General features: G+C 44.1%; 1 protein-coding gene across 1 annotated transcript; it reads left to right on the top strand.

The window, feature by feature from the left end:
• Positions 1–579: 579 nt before the first annotated feature.
• Positions 580–21,985, top strand: LOC309977181 (uncharacterized protein C16orf46 homolog; the record flags this gene model as incomplete). The annotated part of the gene is made up of 3 exons (XM_082863127.1): positions 580–636; positions 15,426–15,673; positions 20,972–21,985. The coding sequence occupies exons 2-3, from the start codon at positions 15,464–15,466 to the stop codon at positions 21,983–21,985; spliced, it is 1,224 nt and encodes a 407-aa protein (XP_082719253.1). The 5' UTR covers positions 580–636; positions 15,426–15,463.
• Positions 21,986–22,830: the final 845 nt, after the last annotated feature.

Here is a 22,830-nt window from a genome sequence, read left to right on the forward strand (position 1 = left end):
GCCTGGCATCTAGTGGGTAGAGGCCAGGGACGCTGCTAGCCACTCCCCATCACAGAACTATCCGCGCCAAGGGCAGCAGTGCGGAGGGAGAGGTCCTGGGTCTCTGAGGGGAAGCTGGTCCCAAAGCCCTCACTTTCTAACTCCAGGGTCCGACGGGCACCCAACCCCTCGGTGGGTTTCCCTGACCAGCACTTAAGGCTACACGGTACCTCGCGAGGCGGCCTCCCGCGCTCTCAGCTGCAGTGAGCTCCTCAGGCGCGGGTGGAAGGTTCGCGGTCGCGCACAGCCTGCCGGGAGCACGCGCCCACCGCGGTCAGTGGGCGTCGCCTCTCGCGCTCAGCTTTGTTGCGCGTGGCGCGTATACGTCACTTCCACTGCGAATCCCCCGCAGGCCCGCCTACCGCCCCGCCCCCAGCGCGTCCGTAACCCAGGGCAACTGCCTCTGCAGCCCGCCGGCGGGGACTAAGCTACCCGGGGGCCTTGCACCCCGCCGGCCCCACAGGAGGGTGTGAGCGGCGGCGGCCGCTTCCCCGCCTCCGGGGCAAGTCCCCAGACCACTCCACGGGCTGCAGCGCGAGACCCCCTGCCCAGTTCGGAAGGAAACTGCCTTCTGAGGCGGGGAGGCAAAAAGGAGAGGTAGGGTGGGCCCGGGCTGGAATGAGAGCGGGGAGGGCCTGGGGAGGAGGGCGCGGAATGGGTGGGGCAGTGGGAGGAGCCATTGAAAGGACGGAGGCCTGTGAGGGAGGAGCCAATGGGGAAGGGGTGGGGCTTGTGGAGCAAGCGGGGGCGCTTTGCTGGAGGGCATAGCTATTGAAAGAAGGGGATTGGGAAATTGGGATTGACATATATACACTAATATGTATAAAGGAGATAACTAATAAGAACCTGCTGTATAAAAAATAAAATTTAAAAATTCAAAAAGAAGGGGAGCATCTTTTGTGGCAAGGTAGGAACTGCTGGAGGAAGGGGAGGAGCTAGATGAGGAAGAAGGAAGGATCGTGGAAGAAGGGGAGGGGCCTGTGGGGGAGGGGTGGGGCTACTAGAGGAAAGAGAGGAGCCAGGTGTCAACTGCCTGGGCTTCAGGAGCCACAGGTGGAGTGAGTGTGTGTTTCAAGACTTGAACTTTCCTGTACATTGTATGCTGTGTGAGAGCTGGGAAGACGGGCGTTGCTTTACCATTTTACTACCAGTGCTAGGCATCTAATAGGCACTTCGTGAGTAATGAATGTGACTGGAGAAAGCAGAAGAGTTGGAGACTGGGATTGGAGTAGAAATGTTCCGGTAGGGAGGGATGGTTGTAGAAACTGCTGTCCTAGGAATCATTCTGTGAATAATCAAAGCTGCTGTGCTTTGTAGGTGTATAAGAAGCATAAAGCACAGATAATGTACATGGGGAGATAACATTTATACTCTTGAAAATGTGAACAAATTGTTCGAATGGGGTGGTGCAACCTTTGAGGCGAAGTTTCAACTGCCAAGTTGTGTTCCCAGACGGTAAGTTAGGTCGCAGTCCCAGTATCATTTTCCTTTAGAAGCTATATTGCCAGTGATCAGCATGCCCAGGCCAATCTTCACGACCTATTTAACCAGTTCATATGCATAAAACTTAGCTCTGCAGTAAGAAACTTAAGTTCCATCATGGCTAAGAGTGTTTGTATTCTTTGATTTCTTCATTCAACACATGTTGATAAGGATCCACAGGAATAACCTTTCAGAATTCCAAGTGAGGCTGCCAGAGACCCGACATTCCCTGGCTGGAATTCTGACATAGATTCAAGATTCTTTGAAACCTGAAACTTCTAGGAAAGTGGGGGTAGGTGTGTGGGCATGGCGTAGAGCCAGGGAGCGGGTAAGGAGTTTTGAGGTAATCACAGCCTGCTTTCGACAGAAACAACCTGCTTTTGACTTCAACACTCTGGGCTTTTCACCTCTTCTGGCCCATTAACATTCCCTTCATCATTAATTGATTAAGAATATGTCAACTAGGTATAGGAATAGAGGGTAAGGCATTTGTAGTCTGACTGCATGGACAGGTGATAGCGAATATGTGGCAAAGATGATGGCAAAAAGAAAGAAAGAAGAGTGTCCGCACTCTTCAAAGACAGTAAGGTGCCTCGAATTCCTCTCGTGCTTTGAATCTCTGACTTCTGCTGCTGCTACTCCTGCTGCTAGCCAGAGAAAACTCTCTGCTTTTAAAGGGCTCATATCATTAGATTAGGCCCACCCCAATAAACCAAGATAATTTCCCTATCTTCGGGTCAACTGATTAGCAACCATAATTACATCTATAAAGTCCCTTTTGCCGCATAATATAACTTACTCATGGATGTTATAGCGTATCATATTCATAGTCCCAGGGATTAGGATGGGAAACCTTGTGGAGGGAAGATTGGCAGAATTCAATTTACTACATTATCTTTCAGGAATATTGTAGAAAAGCTACTGCAACAGGATTTTTTTTTTTTTATTTTCCCAGTTTCTCTCCGTGAACATAAATCACACTTATACACTATTAGTTCCACCTCTAATCATCTTACCTTTGAATTGATTCAAGTACACTCTTGGTCTTCCAAAGAATGGAGCTTGTATTCTGATACTTTTAATCTGTAATATTCATGTTTTACTCTGACTTTATGATACGTACCAGCCTGGCTTTGCACAGTGGAATACCTATAGAAATTTGTTCCTTTCTATAGTGCTGAAATACGCTTTTGGGGGGTATTTTTTCATAGAAAAACTACATTTATTTTTCTTTCATACCTGAAGCTAGTTCTTGTTTTCTATCATTATGTAGCTTTATATACAATAGTGATAACTTACAGGAGTAAATAGCACTCTAGTCCCTTTAATATGTAACTCTTCATCCAGTTATTTTAAAAACTATGTTATAGCTAGCTAGTTTCTTCTTTTGCTTCAGGTGTAATAGTTAAATTAATCAGTGCTAGAATCAGAAAGGTCTGGCCTTGGAATTTCAGTTGACACTAACAATCTCAGTGACTGTGTTTATTGGTAGAGGTCAGGCCCTGCTGCAGTAACAGACAGATCCTAAAATCTCAATGGCTTGACTCATTAAGTGTGTTATCATTCATGCATAGTCTGATGAGTGCTTATGGGGGTTCTTCCCGAAGCTGTGACTCGGGATTCAGGCTTCCTTCGTTTTGTGATGCTACCAACTCAACATGTGACTTCCAAGGTCATAGTGGGAGGAGAAGAGAGAACTGAAGGGACACTTTAACTCTTAAATGTCTCATCCAGGAAGTGATATAATCAGTTCCACTCGTTCTGCTGGCTAGACTAGTCACAGGGCTCTAACACAACTGTAAGAGAGGCTGCAATGTAGGGAAAGACAATGGCTCTTTTGGAAGAACTAACTTTCTCACAGTGACCACGGAAATTTTCCCAACATTCCCATATGTTTTCTCATTAATAAAATTATCCTAATAATCAGTAACTATGAGTTCCTCTCTTTCAGAGGTTCAGTATAGGTACCAGATATAAATATATGTTGACTTTTATTTTTATTTAGCTGAGTTGAAACCAGTGTTTCTTGTATGTCATCTTTGTCTCGGAATTGTTCATTTTCAATATAATGATTCCCATTCCCCTCCAGCCATTATATTTTCTTTTCTGGCATTCTTCCAACCTTGATCACATACAGCTGGTGGCTTGTATTGATTAGTAATAACGTGCACATTTGACTGAGTCATTTTGAGCTGTCCCTTCCCACCTAGAGTGGGGTTGAAGCATTCTGAATTGGGGTTGAAGCATTCTGAATAGACTGATCTCTAATAAAGAACAATAAAGACAGGGACCAGTTATGGATGTCCCTTGGACCCTTCTCAATGTGGCTAGACAGAGAGTCTCATACCGCCAGAACCATCAGACTGCTGCTTTCTGATTGGCATTGGATTCCCAGGAACAAGAATTTCCACACAATATCATGAAGAAAAGCATGCATGGACTTTTAGAGTCAGAAAAACATGTCTGCAAATTCTTTGATCCTTCTCCCATGCAGAAGTGGAGTGTGGGTGTCCCCTCCTCTTGTGCGTGGGATGACCTCAGTGGTTGGTCAACCAGGTGAGTCCAGCAAAAGTGAAACGATGTGACTTATGAGGCTAGGTCGTAAAAGGCAATTCAGCTTCTGCCTATTCTAATATTGTAATGATATCAAACACTTGGCAAGCGTTAGTTGTCCTTCCTTTCCTCAAGCTTATCTTTCTTCAACTAGTTTCCTGAGAAACAAGACTGACTCTGCAATGCTGTGGTAGAAATTGGTTGCAGCCCAGCATCTTTACATTTCGGTAATATATACCGTATTATGAGTACCCTCTTTGAGGTAGAACAGAAAACTCAAGACCCCTGTACTACCTTGTAGCAAGGATTCTGGCATGTGACCTAGTTTCCACCAATGAGATGCACCCTCACAATACATGCATTGAGAAGTGAATAACAGGAAGAAGTGGTCGTTTGCGAAGGGGTGAAAGAAAATTGTCGTGATGGTGGCAGAGGCATTTGATACTTTGGGGCTGGGGTGGCAGAGCTTTGGAATCCAATCCCAAGTGTCCTATTTCTGAAAGCTGAGTCAGTTACATATTTTGAATAAATAGTTCCAGGAACAAAGTTTTCCTCACTTTATAGCCTCAAAGTCTGGCTTTCTGACCCACTCTTCCCCTGAAGATTTTGTAGGCTACCTAATAACTTCTGATAATTTTGTTATTAAAAACCAATGAGGAATATATAAAATAGATAAACGGGAACCTACTTTATGGCACAGAGAACTACATTCAATATCTTGTAATAACCTGTAATGGAAAAGAATCTGAAAAGGAATATATATATATAAATCACTTTGCTGTAAACCTGAAAATAACACAGCATTTTAAATCAACTATACTTCAATAAAAAGTTGTTTGTTTTGAAAAAAAAACAACTTGTGGTTACAATCAAGAGAGGGAAGGGAAGAGAGACAAATTAGGAGTTATGAGATTAAAAAAAAATCAATGAGGATTCTGTCATTTACAACAAAGGCCCAACTAATAAAAATGTACACTTCCAATTTAAGCCTCAGATCCAACGATTAACATAACACTTATGTAAGAATAATGTCTCATAGTTATACATAGTTTATAAAGAGCTCTCATGAGTTATTTTTTAATGTAAATTTTCATCTTTAATGCCAAACTCTTTTCCAAATTATACCCATTTACTCTCCTACCATTGACATTTTACACTTTATCAACAGGCATTTTTTAAACTTTACCAAAATTTTGGTTATGTTGTGCTATCTCAATTGACTTTTTGTGTAAAGTTCTATGAATTTTAACATATATATATAGACACCAATCTGTCTACCATTGCTATAGTTCTGTCTTTTTGAGAATGTCATATAGAGTATACACTCCTGTATACTGTAGAGCATGCAGTACACTTTTTTGAAAATGACTGGCTTCACTCAGCACAATGCCTTTGAGATTCATCCATGTCATTATACGTAGAGAGAGTTTGTTTCTTCTTATTGCTGAGTAGTGGTCCATTGTATGCGTATACCAGTTTGGTTACCTGTTCACCTATTGAAGGATATTTGGGGTGTTTTCAGTTTGAGGCAATTATGAACAGAGTTGCTGTAAATACTCATGTACAGATTTTGTGTGAATATAAGTTTTAATTTCTCTAGAATAGTAATCAAGAGTAGGATTGCTGCATAGTTTGGTGAGTGTATGTCTCCCTTTATAAGAAATTGCCAGATTGTTTTCTAGAGGGGCTTTACCATTTTGCATTTCTACCAGCAATGTATGAGAATTCCAGTTGCTGCTGTCCTTGCCAACAGTTGGTATTGTCAATATATATATATATATATATTTTAACATCTTTATTGGAGTATAATTACTTTACAATGGTGTATTAGTTTCTACTTTATAACAAAGTAAATCAGCTGTACATATACATATATCCCCATATTTCCTCCCTCTTGCGTCTCCCTCCCACCCTCCCTATCCCACCCCTCTAGGTGGTCACAAACCACCTAGCTGATCTCCCTGTGCTATGTGGCTGCTTCCGACTAGCTATCTCTTTTACATTTGGTAGTGTATATATGTACATGCCACTCTCTCACTTCGTCCCAGCTTACCCTCCCCCCTCCCCGTGTCCTCAATTCCATTCTCTATACCTTCCTCTTTATTCCTGTCCTGCCCCTAGTTTCTTCAGAACCATTTTTTTTTAAGATTCCATATATGTGTTAGCATACCGTATTTGTTTTTCTCTTTCTGACTTACTTCACTCTGTATGACAGACTCTAGGTCCATCCACCTCACTACAAATAGCTCAATTTCGTTTCTTTTTATGGCTGAGTAATATTCCATTGTATATATGTGCCACATCTTCTTTATCCATTCATCTGTCAGTGGACACTTAGGTTGCTTCGGTACATCCCCGGTAGTGGGATTTCTGGGTCACTATTTTTAATTTTAGCCATTTTAATATGTGGTTTTAATTTGCATTTCCCTAATGATGTTGAATGTCTTTTTATGTGCTTTTTTTTTGTGGGAAATAATTGTGATCCCTGATCCCCATCACAAATGGGGTTCAACAGGTTACCTGCGTCTCCCGGCATAGGGTAGGCACACACCGAGCTAGGCATCACAGACCTGTTGTTGCTCAGTCTTGGGTGGCTGAATGCCCTTTGTCCCGCTAAGAAGTATGTGCTTATTATATCCTCTTTGGTGAAGTGTCTGTTCAAGTGTTTTGTCCATCTTGTATTTGGCAAAAATAATTTTTCAATTTTCTATTTGTTGTTATTTTCTTACTATTGAGTTTGCAGAGTTCTTTACATATTCTGGATAGAAGTCCTTTATCAAATAAGCGATTTGCAAATATTTTCTCCCAGTCTGTAGCTTGTCTCTTTTCATTCTCCAACAGAGCCTTTGGCAGAGTGAAAGTTCATAATTTTAATGAGGACCAGTTTATCTATCTATCTATCTATCTACAGTTTATCTATCTATCTATTTATTTATTTATTTTATGGGTCATGCTTTTGGTGTCATGTCTAGAACACTTTGCCTAACCCCAGTTCTTAAAGATTTTCTGTATTTTCTTCTAAAAGTTATATAGTTTTATGGTTTATATTTAGATCTATGATCCATTTTGAGTTAATTTTTTTGCATATGAATGGCCAGTTATCACAACATTCTTGTTGAAAGATGTTCTTTCTGCAATTAATTTTTTTTGCATCTTTGTCAAAAATCAATTGGCTGTGTTTATGTGGGCATATTTTTGAACTCTTTATGCTGGCCCATTGATCTGTTTGTCTCTGCATTCACCAATACCATACTGATTCCTATAGTTTTATGGTAATTTTTGTTTGTTTGTCTTTTGTTTGTTTGTTGTTTTGTTTTTGAGTTTAAAAAGGTATTATTCTTTATTTTAAAAAATAGTGATAAAATATACATAATATAAAACTTACCATCTCCACTATATTTAAGTGTACAGTTCAGTGGCATTAAGTACATTCACATTGTTGGTGCACCCATCACTACTGTCCACCTCCAGAACGTTTTTCTTTCTTTTTTCACACACACACACACATGCACACACACACACACACACACACACACACACACTGTATTTTATTTTTACAAGAGCTAAATAAACTGACACCAAGCATTGTAAATGCATGACCACAACAAAATACCATACTGATTCCTATAGTTTTATGGCAATTTTTTAAACTGGGTAATGTGATTCCTCCATTTTGTTCTTCATTTTCATAATGGTTTTAGCTATTATAGTTCCTTTTACATTTCCTAATAAATTTAAAAACCAGTTTGTTAATATCTATAATAAATCCTGCTCTAGATTCATATCTTGATATTCAGCAGTTATTCCTCCAACTTCTTCTTTGGGATTGTCTATCTATTCTTGGGCCTTTGTATTTTCACATACGTTTTTGAATCCCGAAAATTGAAAACAGTTTTAAGAGAATAATTTTAACTTTAGAGTCCTATCTTCCCAAGATCTAGGACTTCCCATTTCCAGGGCCCCTGGACTCTATTTTCAAAGACCACAAATGTCTACATTTTAGGTAGCGATATTTATAGTTATTAAAGGTCATTTGCTTTGTATCTCACCTCCGATGATACCAGACCAGTGTGGAACCAAGACATTACTACTGGTCACCAAAATCTGGCTTCCTTTTCCTTCTGGAGATAGAGGAGGAAGTATTATCTCCACTTCTCGTTGAAGCTAAGCAGTACCTTGTGACTTGTTCCAGTTAATCACATGGGGACTGAAGTCATATGAGTTACTTCTGGGCAGAAACATCTAAGAGCCAGTGAGGGCTTCCCTGGTGGTGCAGTGGTTGGGAGTCCGCCTGCTGATGCAGGGGACGCGGGTTCGTGCCCCAGTCCGGGAGGATCCCATGTGCCGCGAAGCGGCTGGGCCCGTGGGCCATGGCCGCTGGGCCTGCGCGTCCGGAGCCTGTGCTCCGCAGCGGGAGAGGCCACAGCAGTGAGAGGCCCGCATACCACACACAAAAAAATAAATAAATAAGAGCCAGTGATTCCCCATGTTTGCCATCACATTCTGCCATCGCAGTTGGCTACGGTTTCCCAGGATGGTATCTCCATCAGTTCAAGTTCCAGGGTGAGGATAATGTGCCACAGAGTCCAAAACATCATACAGTGGACATGTAGCATGAGTTAGAAATAAATTTATGTTGTTTTTTACCACTGGAAAAAAACCCCTGGGATTGCCTGTTATTGCAGGATAACCTTGACTATCTTGACTAATACTAGGTAGCTGAGGCTAACAGACAGTGACCATGTCAAACTGAAGTATACCTTGGTAAGGCTGCCAGGGCAACCTTTTCCAAAAAGAACCTGACAGCTTAAGCCATATCGGGGGCAAACACACACAAAACAAACAAAAATTCAGAGTTTTATGGGCATTTTCAAATAGACCCATTTCTACTTTTGTTAAAATGATAAAGTAACTACATTATCACCTTCTTGACCAAGGAAATACAAAGTTTCTTTATGTAATGATATGGCATACTCTATCTGTCTCTTCTTGTGTCTTCTGCTATCCCTTTTCTTAGCTTCTCCTCAGCTACTAGCCTTTTGGAAATGTCTTTGTGTTCTTGGTTGGGGTTGCGGTGGGGGGGTCCTCTCTTTTCAAGTAGGTTTCTCTCTGGGCAGCATTATTTATTTGCAAATAGTAGATATGGTCATTGTTCCTGGTTTACAAGAATTTCAACCCCTGCCACCCTATTTTAACTTTCATCCAACACATCCATGAGCATAGCAACAGAAGACGTGTCCTTTTGCTGGACTCCGCTGTAATAGCGGTGTGCCTCTGCCACCGGCCAGTGGCACCTTAATGGAAATCTTTGTTCATTTCAGGAGCAGGACACTTTGTATTCTAAGTTACAGATTGGTTAGGCTGTCAAAGCTCCATTGATTTTGCCAGATGTATAACAAAAAGGCATTTGGTAGTCTCTGTACTTCTTCATTAACATACTACACCATCATAGTGCGGGGTCAGAGATCTGGAAGGTAATGTCTACTTTTTTTTCCTCTGCATTTCAAGCCCTTTCTTTTGCATTCAGTAAATTCAATGAGAAGGCTTTGAGTACTTTGACTTATGAGTAGTTGGCCAATTATTTATGGAGTGTCTCCAAGTCACCTTCGTAAGCTTTATTCTCTGATATTTTTGACTTTGTGGTACATCTGTTCTCTTTATGTAAGTCCCTCTTCAAGGTCTTTACTCCAGCTTAAAATTATACAAACCGTGTAATCTATTCTTTGATACATTTACTTCAGTTTGCTTAAGGTCAAAATTCATGCTTCGCTCACCTCCACCATATTCTGATAACACGATGGCTTAAAAAACATGTTATTATGGAAAATTTCACAGTGACATAAAAGTAGAGAGAATAGTGCAAGTAACCTCCGTGTCGTCATACCCTTCTACAACAAACAGAATTTGTGACTACTTTTATTTCCTCATTCTCTCTCTAACCATGGCCACACCCACCCCCTTGCAGGACTTTTGAAACAAATCAAACGGCTTATGTTTAATTGGTAAAATAATAACATACTTTACAGGTTTTTTGCTGATTATTTTCTTTCCATTTCTGTTTTTTTTGCAACTTTATTTATTTTTGGCTGCATTGGGTCTTCGTTGCTGCGCGTGGGCTTTCTCTAGTTGCCGCGAGCGGGGGCTATTCTTAGTTGCGGTGCAGGGGCTTCTCATTGCAGTGGCTTCTCTTGTTGCGGGGCATGGGCTCTAGGAGCACGGGCTTCATTAGTTGTTGCACGCGGGCTCAGTAGTTGTGGCACACGGCCTTATTTGCCCCGCAGCATGTGGGATCTTCCCAGACCAGAGCTCAAACCCGTGCCCCCTGCATTGGCAGGCGGATTCTTAACCACTGCGCCACCAGGGAGATCCCATTTCTGTTTACTTTAAATGCTACTAGAAATGATATTTTCTGTATCATACTGAATTTCCATAGGCTCTTAGACTCTCATTCATCTTCTTTATTTCATTTCCACATAGCTTAAGTTCCTTGGATCAGTTTTTCTTTGGGTTTATTCTTGTTTATCCAAACATGTACTTTCGGGGCTTGCACCTCAGTCAAAATTTTCTTCTTTGTATATTTCAGTTCTAGCCACTTCAGTAGCGTATGTCAGAGAATTTAATACCTTCTGGCATACATCTGTGTGCCTTCCTGCTTTGTACTCCAAATCCAATCTTCTAGTTGCATCTGCAAATGCATTTTCCCATGGGAGCATTTTCACTGTGATCTTTGTGTTTCCTTGATGTAATTTTCTTGGAAAACATATGGACTTTTATGTATACTTTACACCAGTGATTCTTAAACCAAATCAGGTTGTAAAGGTCCGTGGAAATCAAGAAGTGGAAGAACATGAGTTCTGATTTACTTCAAATCTATAAACAAGGCATAATTTTATCATCAGAAAGTGAATATTATATCACTGCAGATTTCTGCATTCCAACATAAAAGGAAAACTGCATGTAATTTGTAAGAAATCACATATCCACTCTTTCAGTTGACCTTTGATTGCTTCTTGCACGTTTCTATTTGTCACCTCTTACATGAGCTGGAGGACAAGAATGGGCAATAAATCTCGAAGGCACAGGACTTCCCTGGTGGTCCAGTGGGTAAGACTCTGAGCTCCCAGTGCAGGGGACCCAGGTTCCATCCCTGGTCAGGGAACTAGATCCCACTTGCATGGCGCAACTAAGAGTCTGCATGCCGCACTATGTTGCAACAGGATCCCACGTGCTGCAACTAAGACCCGATGCAGCCAAAATAAATAAATAAACTAATTAAATATTTTTAAAAATCTTGAAGGCGTGTTTATAGGAGGAAAACTGAAAATTAAGATGATTCTTTACACTTACTGAAGTTTTTCTAATTAGGAAAAGCCCACCAATATTCTGTTTTAGTAGTGGAGCAGCTTGAGAACACCAGTGTTCCAGAGGAGCACCTAGCAATCTGGTATGCAGTAATCTGACCATTTGACTAAGAATACTGCATTTACCAACTCAGAGATGATGCTTTGTTTTCAGTCATAAGGAGTCAGTATAGTTCCCATGATCCACCCATTAAATGAGCAAAGTACTTATATTGGGTTGGCCAAAAATTTGTTCAGGTTTTTCCAGAAGATGTTACAGGAGAACCCGAACGAACTTTTTGGCCAGCCCAATAAAAATGTAGCATTTATAACGAATAAGTAAAGTGCATAGAGCAGTGCCTGGCACATAGTAAGAGCTATGTAACAGTAAGTTTTATTATTAGATTATTGTTGTTACCTGGGTTTCCTTTGGCACTTGGTAATATAATGTGACTGGAACCTCTTCTGGTGCCTTCACCAGGTCTGTCTTCTAACTTACTCTAGTTTTTGTTGTTGTTGTTGATTTTTGTTTGTTTCTTTTTGTTTGTTTGTTTGGCTGTCGCATGAGGGATCTTAGTTCCCCAACCAGGGATCGAATCTGTGCCCCCTGCAGTGGGAGCGTGGAGTCCTAACCACTGACCCACCAGCGAATTCCCTCTACTGACTCTAAAATAGGGGCTTGGGCCTTCCCTGGTGGTGCAGTGGTTAAGAATCTGCCTGTCAATGCAGGGGACACGGGTTCGATCCCTGGTCCAGGAAGATCCCACAGGCTGCGGAGCAACTAAGCCCGTGTGCCACAACTACTGAGCCTGTGAGCCACAACTACTGAAGCCTGTGAGCCTAGAGCCCATGTTCCACAAGAAGAGAAGCCACCACAGTGAGAAGCCCTTGCACCGCCAAGAGTAGCCTCCGCTCTCTGCAGCTAGAGAAAGCCTGTGCACAGCAACGAAGACCCAACGCTGCCAGAAAAAAAACGGGGGGGCTCACCTAATACCACATCTTTGGCCTCTGCGGTTCTCCTCTCTAGATATAGAGATAGAGATAGGGATATAGTCTTCCCCTCAGATTTCACGTATTCTCTTGACATGTGAGAAGTAGATGGAGGAGCTGGAGATGGTTAACCTGTAAGAGAGAAGAGTACATGGAGCATTTTCATAGGGCTGTTGGGAGGCTGAGGCAGTGGCCAGTCTCTGGATCAATGATTCTTCAATCCTCTGTAGTGACAGACTGCTTTGTACCTCTGATGCAAGCCCTTCCCCCAAAAAATGATTGAGCGTTTGCAGAGGCATCATAGACCTCCAGAAACCCATCGGTGGATGGGAAGGCTTCCTGCCTTGGTCTGGAGGGCAAAACGAGGACCAGGGAGTGGACGATGTTGAATGGGCAGGGAAAGAAGTCCTGGTTCAATATAAGGATGCTCTTTCTAACAGAGTGGTAGTTCTCCAACTTTGCAGGATTTTACAATCATCTAGGGTGATTTTAAAAATTCTGATGGCCAGGCTGTGCCCAGACCGACAAGAATCAGAATTTCTGTGGGTATAGTCTGGGCATTTTTACTTTTTATAAAGTTCCCCAGATGATTCCAAGGTGCAGCTGAGTTCAGGGATCAGTCAATTAGAGTACTTTGCCATTGGAACAGTCTCTTTAAGTAGTGAGCACCTTGTCAGTGGAGATACTTCAAGCACAGAACATTTTTCTTATTGATTTGAACATTCTAACTATACTTAATCTCTCCTAAACAGTATCTATTTCTTTGCTCTTTTAACCTCAAGTTCAAATTTATTTTATTATTTAAGAAATGACTTCGCTTTTGATTCTCTGCTTTTTTTCTCTCCAATTGTACACTTGTTAAGTCTATGGGTTCTGGGGTATTTGCATTTGTAATTCAAAATTACAAAGGTATGAGTGTACTTATAGGAGCTTCTTTGGCCTGGGCAGCAACTGAAGTGAAATTTCACAATATGAAAGGCCCAGGCTGGTTTGCACAATCTGTCTGGTCCTTAATCATACTTCTGTTTGGAAACAGAATAGCGCTTCTAGTTTTCAGTCACTTGTAATATCATTTCTTTCCCTTTCAGCGTTCATTCATTTCCTCTGATGTCATATTGGAAAAGATTAGGATGCCCAAAGATATTTGACCTTCCATAGGTACATGGAACTTGATTAGCATCAAAATGCCATTTTAAGCCTATGTGAAAAAGCCAAAATGGTAATTAAACAGATATTGTTATAAGAAGTTGCTGATCTCTACCTAGACAGAAAGTGAAAATGTATGCTTCTGGCAGGGGTCACTTTGGGGTGAGAGAGCAAGGCGTGTGGTCCCCAGTGGGCTCTGTCTCATTACAAGCAAAGTTTTCCTCAGGAAGGCCCTGGCCATTCATCAGCAGCCATTGTGCTGATGTAATATTGGTGGTCATTGCCTGGGCATTAGAGTCCATCCACACAGCTTGCGGGGTCCCCAGGAGAAACCCATCTGTGGGACTGTATTACAATCATGCTGGTTTTACAGATGAGCAAACAGACCTGGAAAAGTAACTCGCCCAACAAAACAGACAGCTAGGATATAGGATTGGAACGCTGGCTGATTGGAACCCGAGTCTGTGCTCTCCTGATAAGGATGATTACTTTCCTAACACTCTGGCTGGCTTATAAATGCCAAGTCCTATTTTTCAAGCTGGAAAAACATCAGCTAAAGATAGACAGCATCATCATCACCACCACCTACCACCACCACAGCCACCGACACCACCATCACCACCACCTACTCTATCAGTTCGCTAGGACTGCCACCACGAAGCACCACAGACAACAGAAGTTTACTGTCTCAGTTCTAGAGACTTGGAGTCCAAAGTCAAGGTGTTGGCAGGGTTCGTTCCTTCTTTTTTTTTTCTGGGTTGTCTTTTCACTTTGTTTGTTTGTTTGTTTGTTTTGACCACGCTGTGCAGCATGTGGGATCTTAGTTCCCTGACCTGGGATCGAACCTGTGCCCCCTGCATTGGGAGTGCAGAGTCTTAACCACTGGACCGCGAGGGAAGTCCCTCACTTTTTTTTTGTTATATCGAAGTATAATTGATTTACAGTGTTGTGTTACTTTCAGGTGTACAGCAAAGTGATTCAGTTATATATATATATTATAGATATAATATATAATTATATCTATAATATATATACTCTTTTTCAGAAAGAATATATATATTCTTTTTCAGATTCTTTTCCCTTATAGGTTATTATAAAATATTGAGTATAGTTCCCTGTGCTATAGAGTACATCCTTGCTGGTTATCTGTTTTACACATGGCAGTGTGTATATGTTAATCCCAGACTCCTAATTTATCCCTCCCCCTGGGTTGGTACCTTCTGAGGCTGTGAGGGAGGGATGTGTTCCAGGCCTCTCTCCTTGACTTGTTGATGACCGTCTTGTCCCTGGTCTCCTCACATTGTCTTCCCTCTAAGCATGTCTGTGTCCAGAGTTCCCCTCTCTATGTGGACACCTTCATATAGGGTGGATGAGGGTGAACCAATTGACTTAGCTTTGACCACATTCTCCACCAGCTTCCTCAGAAGCCAAAGGATCCCCAAGCCGACATCCAGGGCTGTTCGGACAGGACAGAGGAGGTGGCTGGGATGCATCAGTCACACATAGCACGATGGTTCTCTTCATATTAGCACAGTATCATTTGGATGTTTTGGGAGTGGAGGGTAGGGATGCTTAACCCTACATTCCTACTCTGTAGGGGCACTTGGTACCCCATCATGAGAGACAGAGTCTGTGGTAACATCTTTCTACCCTCTTTTCTTCACTTCCAACTTTGGTCTTTAAATCCATCAGTCTTTAAAATTAGCCTTATCTTTTACAATGTCAATAGCTGGCAAAGGATGATTTTGTAATATTTCTTCTGTCTATTCCTGAACATATCTTGAAGATATTTCGCCTGAGTTGTTGAATTGCTTTAAAAAAAAAAAACAAAAAACAATACTAAATGCTAAGTTCAATTTGCATTTCAAACCACAGGAAGAAGATGTTAAAGACTTTAAGCAACCATCACAGTAATGGATCTCAGTCTGAAAAACGAGACTGAATTAGAAAATAGTGAAAATAATGAAATTCAAAGCACAGAAGAAACTGAATTAAACTATACTTGTCCAGATGAAAGAAGTGAAAAGAATCACGTTTGTTGTCTTCTCAATATCAGTGACATTACACTTGAACAAGATGAAGAAGCCAAAGAGTTTGTCATTGGAACTGGATGGGAAGAAGCAGTGAGTATTTTCTTGAGTTAGGTCTCTTGCATGTCAGTGTTTTGATACAAGCCTTTTCTTTTACTATTTTCAAAAACAGTTACTATTGCCAAAAAAAAAAAAGTGTAAATGATGAAATATAGAAACCTTTTGGAACAGAGGTAGAATGTTAATGATGATAATAGCTGTACCTTTTATTGAGTATTTATGGCCACTGACTATTGGCAAGCACAGTACTGAATGCTTTACGTACATCAATTCATTCACTTTCTCAATAGTTCTGTGAGGCAGGTATCATGTGAGGCATAATATTATGTGAGACAGCCTCACTTCTTGGACAAGGATACCAAAGCACCCAAAAGGTGAAATGTGTCAAAGATCACCCAGGCAGTGGGCAAGGCAGGGCTTGAACCCAGCTCTTCTGGACTCCAGAACCCAAGCTGCTTAACTTAACCCAAGCTACTTAATTCCCCAAGAGACCTGAGCTTTTTATCCTGGTGGTTCTACTCAGAACCCTGTGGGTTTATTCTTAGACTATTCTTAGAATCAGTAATAGAAATACAGTTCTAAATTTAGAACTGTAAGAGAATTTGGTCTAATCCAATGATTCTCACTTGGTAGTGTCACAACTGGTGGGGAGGGAGAAGGGATGCTACTGGATGTAGTGGGTAGAGGCCAGGGGTGCTTACAATGCCCAGGGTGGCTCCCACCGCAATAAATGGTCCAGCCTTGGGACTTCCCTTGCGGTCTAGTGGTTAAGACTCTGTCCTTCTATTGCAGGGGGTACATGTTCGATCCCTGGTGGGGGAACTAAGATCCCACATGCCACGAAGCCAAAAAGAAAAAGAAAAAAGAAATGATCCAGCCTTGTCTTAGCTTGGGCTGCTGTAATAGAATACCATAGACTGGGTAGCTTAAGCAACAGACACTTATTTCTCAGTCCGAGGTCAGGGTCCCAGCATGGTTGGGTTCTTGGTGAGAGCCCTATTTCATTTTATTTTATTATTTTTTGGCTGTGCCATGCAGCATATGGGATGCAGAATCTTTAGTTTCCCAACCAGGGATCAAGCCCTTGCCCCCTGCAGTGGAAGTGTGGAGTCTTAACCACTGGACCGCCAGGGAAGTCCCCTCCTTTTCTTATAAGGGCACTAATCCCATCATGAGGGCCCTGCCATCTTGACCTCATCTAACCCTAACACCTCCCAAACACCCACCTCCAAATACCATCAACTGGGGATTAGGGTTTCAGCATAGAAATTTGCCGGGGGAGGGTACACAAACATGCAACCCATAAAAAACCCCCAATGTTGGTAGTGCCAATGTTGAGAAACCTTGATCTAATTGGTTTATTTTATAAATATGGAAACTGAGGCCAAAATAAGGCAGAGTGACTCTACCCAAGTCCACTTGACAGTTGCAAGAATGTGTCTTCGGGGCCTCCTTTGGTGCTCTCTCTACTGTACGCCACCCCCCCCACCTCATTAAGCATATATGACCTATGACCTTCCATACACACACACCCAGATCAGGTAAGTCAAGGTGGTAGAGAGTTCTATTTAAGCATGGAAAACTTTCTAAGCTTAGAAGTTAGAAGGTTCCATTTCTAAGCTTAGAAGTTAGAAGGTTCAGTTTACTATTCAAGGTAATTACTTTGAAATACCAAGGGCTATTGGAAAAGAATTTTCTTTTAATTGGAAAAATTGCCCCGTGTCCCATGCTGAGAGTACGTTTGCTGTTCACACTGTCTGGTATGACCATTTCCTCCTGCCTGCTGCCTGCTACTCTTTGCTCTCTCTGTCCAGCCCCCGACCCCTGCCCACCCAGCCCTACCCCACCTCTCAGACAGCCTTGCCTCAGGAGGGTTGACTGAGGTTTGTCCCTGCCCCCTGCAAAGGCTGGCTTCCTGCACTGGCTCATGGTCCCCTGACCCTTTCTGTGCTGGTGCCAGGGACCCCTGGGCCAGCATTTAGAGGATGACAGAGAACACTTTGCTGGTAGCAATTCCTGAGAGTTTCTTATGCTTGCAGAGCCAAGGGACCTCACAGGAGGCAGGTGATGGGATGTCTCAGGGCTGCACAGTGTTGACCCAGGCTGACCCAGTGCAGGAGCCTTTCCTATCACTACCCTGCTGTTTCTCCCCGTGGCAGCCTGTGGACGCCCACACCACTTGGTGGCTCTGTGGACACTCAGTCAGGAGGGAGGCACAGTCACCTTGCACTGCAGCTGGGCTCGAAGTCCTGGCAGACATCCAGACCTTTTCGGAAACACCTAGCTTACCTGTGACACCTCACCTGTAAGGACCAAAAAGGCAAGGTGTCATTGCCCCCTGCCCTGGGACTTGGATCCCCTGCCCGGCCATCTGAACACCCCGGAGATGTAGATCCTCTGTATCAGCCTCGACCCAAGGCTCATGTGGGTGCCTTTTTTTTTTTTTTTTTTTTTGGCTGTGCCTTGCAGCTTGCTGGATCTTGGTTTCTGGACCAGGGATTGAACCCGGGGCCTCTGCAGTGAAAGCGCCAAGTCCTAACCACTGAACTGCCAGGGATCTCCCATGTGGGGTGCTTTCTATTTTATTTATTTTTTTAAAAAGATATATTTATTTTATTTTTTAATTAATTTATTTTTGGCTGTATTGGGTCTTCGTTGCTGCACGCGGGCTTTCTCTAGTTGCGGCGAGCGGGGGCTACTCTTCACTGCACGCTTCTCACCGCGGTGGCTTCTCTTGTTGCACAGCATAGGCTCTAGGCACGCGGACTTCAGTAGTTGTGGCACGCAGGCTCAGTAGTTGTTGGCGCATGCGCTTACCTGCTTGGCAGCATGTGGGATCTTCCCGGACCGGGGATCAAACCCATGTCCCGTGCATTGGTAGGAGGATTCTTAACCAGTGCACCACCTGGGAAGTCCCTGGGGTGCTTTTTAAAATCTACCTTCCCAGGGATTCCCTGACCCTTCCCAAGCCCCTCCCCTGAGTACTGGCTTAGTAGGTTGGGGTGGGCCTCGGGAATCTGGATTTTGAAAAGCAGCTCAGGTGACTCTTAGGGTCAGGCAACTGGGGAGCCTTCGCTGACTCAGTTGGACCTGTTTAATAGATTCAGAAAGACAAAAGCTCAGGGGTTGCTGCACATTTTAGGCTCCCCTCACTCAACATCCCGTTAAGCCAGAGTTGGCCTTTTCCACACACACAGCCTGGAGACAAATCCCCTTGCCTGGGTGGAGGTGGGGACCAAGCGACTTGCCTCACTCCACCAAAGCCACCATCTGGAGAGAGGCTGTCAGCCTGAGGACCTATTAGCAAATGGGCTGGGACCCTTGCTTTTCTGTAAAAGCTGGAAAACCACCTGGGGAGCCAGGGTCAAGAGCAGTGAGGTGTGAGGCAAGCAGCATGGTCCTCTTGAAGATGCAGTGCCGACCCTGCAGCACGTGAAGGGACGGGGTTCCCAGAACAGAGGCAGAGGGAGGGGGAAGCTAGGGAAGATGTGCTCAGGCTGACTCAGCGTGCAGTGCTGGGCAGCAGCCTTGTAGCCGTCCAAGAACTGGGACTTCACTATGCTAAAGAAAATGTTTTTCTTTTTTTATGAGAACATATTCAAGGTTTCAGCAGCACGTCTTTGGGAAGAGCTAGGCCTGTGGAATAAGAAAGTATCGGACTCCAATAGCACTTACTAGACTTTTTAAAAAAGTGATGCTGCAGGCTTCCCTGGTGGCCCAGTGGTTAAGAATCCGCCTGCCAATGCAGGGGACACAGGTTCGAGCCCTGATCTGGGAAGATCCCACCTGCCACGGAGCAACTAAGCCTGTGCGCCACAACTACTGAGCCTGCGCTCTAGACCCTATGAGCCACAACTACTGAGCCCTCATGCCACAACTACTTAAGCCTGCGTACCTAGAGTCCGTGCTCCGCAACAAGAGAATCCATTGCAATGAGAAACCCACCCACCGCAATGAAGTGTAGCCCCTGCTCGCTGCAACTAAAGAAAGCCCGCACAGCAAAGAAGACCCAACACAGCCATAAATAAATAAATAAATAAAAAGTTCCGGGCTTCCCTGGTGGCGCAGTGGTTGCGAGTCCGCCTGCTGATGCAGGGGACACGGGTTTGTGCCCCGGTCCGGGAAGATCCCACATGCCGTGGAGCGGCTGGGCCCGTGAGCCATGGCCGCTGAGCCTGCGCGTCCGGAGGCTCTGCTCCACAACGGGAGAGGCCACAAGAGTGAGAGGCCCACGTATCGCAAAAAAAAAAAAAAAAAAAAAAAAAAAGTTCCCTTTAAAAAATAAAAAAAAAATAAAAAGGAGTTTTTCTTGACACTTACGAATTTCTAACAGGAATTTGGGGAGCTGAACACCTGAGGTGAGAGGGTGTGGAGGGTGAAAAGGGGATGATGGGAAAGGGATGTTTTTGTGCAGGAGGACCAGAGGCTGGCCCCATCTTCAGGCCCAGGAGACAGTGCTGCTCCTCACAGGCTCTCCTTGTCCTCTGCTTGGGGATGCACAGACCTCCTGAATGTGCCAGCACTTGTTGGCTGTAAGGATATTTTAAGCCTCAGTTTCCTCCTCTGTAACCTGGATATCAGAATACCTAAACTGTAGCACTCCTGTGAGGATTAAATGAACGAATGCGAAGAGATCCTCAGCTCAGTGCCTGGAACATAGTAAAATCGTGGGAGCTGTTTTTGCTTTTTTTTTTTTTTAACATATAAGGTTGCCAGATTTAGCAAATGAAAACACAAGGCACCCAGTTGAACTTGGCTTTCGGTAAACCTAATTAGTGTAAGTATATCCCGAATGTGGTCTTGTGTTTTTATCTAACAGCTCTGTTTACCTGTGACCTCTGTGGCAGGGTCAGCCAGGGGACTCCGGGTGTGGCCGCGGGCATGGGTGTGCCTGGGCCCTGCTGACCCTGCGTCTGCCTCTGCTCCTCTGCCTTTCCTTCACCCTCTCCGAGCAGCAGTCTCCCGGGTGTGGTAAACAGACCCTGCAGTACAAGAAAGGCTGGCAGAGGAGACAAGAACAAACAGTTTTGATTTTATTTTAATAATTCTGAATTTACTTTAACGCACATCTAAAAAATGTAGAGTCAGCACATCAATGTGGCCATTTATAGATACTATCGCTTAGTATTTTCGTCTTTAAAAATACTGTTACAAATACTATTGCTTAGTATGAGGCTAAACTAGGCATGAGAAGTTAAAACTAAAACATTTAAGTCAATTTTTAGAGAAATATTGATTTAAATAGGACGGCCAAACTGGGAATGGGGCCAAAGTAGGGGCAACTGGAGTCTAGGCAGCTCAGCTGAGAGTAACACGCTGTTTTATTTGCAGGTCCGAGGCTGGGGAAGGATTTCTCCAACTGCCTGCATCTGGCCCAGGAAGAAGCTTAAAAAGGCGAAGATGGGAGAAAGTGCCAGCAGCTGCTTACTCTGTGTCAGCCTCTCCCAAGGGAGCCTGGAGGCCAGGCTTCAGTCGGAGGCCGGGAAGCTGGAGTCGGGCGCTTCAGCTCCGGCTGAGGCAGGGCCGGAGAAGGATGGAGGCAGCCTCTCCCAGACTCCGGGCCCCCCGCCAGGCCCCAACACTGCCTACCGGGAAGTTAACAGGATCTGCTTTCCCACTTACAGTCAGGGAGAGAAAAAAAGTCTGCAAATAAAAGAGTTTATTTGGTGCCTGGAAGACTGGGCCACTCCCGAGGCTGTGAGGGGCAACGACCCCGGAAGCCCCAGCGGAGGCGCTGACGGAAGTGCCTCCGTGGCAGACTCCTTGACTTCCAAGGCCCATTTAGTTCTACCTGCCCTGAAGTCTTCACCCCCAAATGGCTTGGATGTGCCAGGTAAGAAGAGTCAGAACTTTTTCTTGCAGCAGGAAGAGAAGGGGCTGAGCGTGGCGAAGGATGAGCAAGTGGCTTGTGCATATGGGGTGAAAACAGTTGACGGGACAGGTGAAAAGAGGCCCATTGAGCTGGCCAAGCACCACAAGGTGAAGGAAACGCAGCCTTTCCCCACCCCGGCGGCCCGGACATCCCTGCTGGCCGGTCCCGAGCCCTGCTGCCTGCCCTGGTCCCTCCTGCCTGAAAAACGCCTGGTGTGCCCTCCCCACCACAACAGTGTTCGCTATCTCGCCACCCTGCAGCTTGTGGAGAAACAAGGAGCGCAGACCTACAAAGCCAAATTCAAAGCCAGGGAGCCGAGACCTCCCATGAAAACCCCACACCGCGTTCTCACAGCGGCCAAGCCGGAAAACGGGCCCCAAACGCTGGAGACCAAAGTGTTCTCAAGACCTCTCTTGCCGTCCCTCACGGTGAGCAGAGTTGTTATGGCCGTTCCCACTCACAGACTCCTCTGAGTTGCCATGATGTAATTCCCTGGGAATAAGCACCGTCTGAAAGTTATTCATCTTCTCTTCGCTCTCTCCCTCCTGCCCCAACCCCAGTCTCTTCCTCCTCCTCCTCCTCCTCCTTGTCTTCTCGTACACTTTTCTCTCCCCCTCTCCCCTGGTGCTTTTTTGTAGTATAATCAGGGGAAATTGAACCTCATGGTACGGGTTTTGATGGGCTCTCAAAGCCCCGATATTTATGTGTTACCTGCTTCTATTGCTTAGCCGTTTACAAAACGCAAACTGGTAATGCCAGTCTCAGCCTCTGCCTGACTTATCTCTGCACTGGAAGACAAGTGGATGGTGGGGAATCTGAAGGGCCTCCCTCAGGGATGCCCCCATGCCAGCCCTGAGCCAACCTGCAGGGGCTCCTGCCCCCTCAACCCCAGTGCCTTAAGCCAAGGGTACTGGGCATGTGTAGACCACATCATTTCTTGATCTTTTGAACCTGGCAGATGTCTGTCTGTTGCCGCATTTTCTCTTGCAACAAAGATCTGCTTTAATAGAAACAATGTTATAAGAGAAAAATTCCAGCCTGTGTCCAAATGAATATCCTCTGTCCAAGGTGGTGTATCCTTATATTATATCCATGGATGTACGGTATCCCTTGTTTCCTATATGCCCCAGATTTCATATATTATAGCCTCATGCTTGTCGCACATTTCATATATTTCATATATTATAGCCTCATGCTGGTCTCTGTGTCTGGGAAGTTTTTCTTACCATTCTACAAAATTCATCTTGGGAGGCAGGTTAAGAATAATTTTTTTTTTAAATGTCGCTGTGATTATTATCAGCACACATGCTTCCTCCAG

Source organism: Leucopleurus acutus, assembly GCF_964270905.1.
Source record: "Leucopleurus acutus genome assembly, chromosome: 20".
Lineage (NCBI taxonomy): Eukaryota > Metazoa > Chordata > Mammalia > Artiodactyla > Delphinidae > Leucopleurus > Leucopleurus acutus.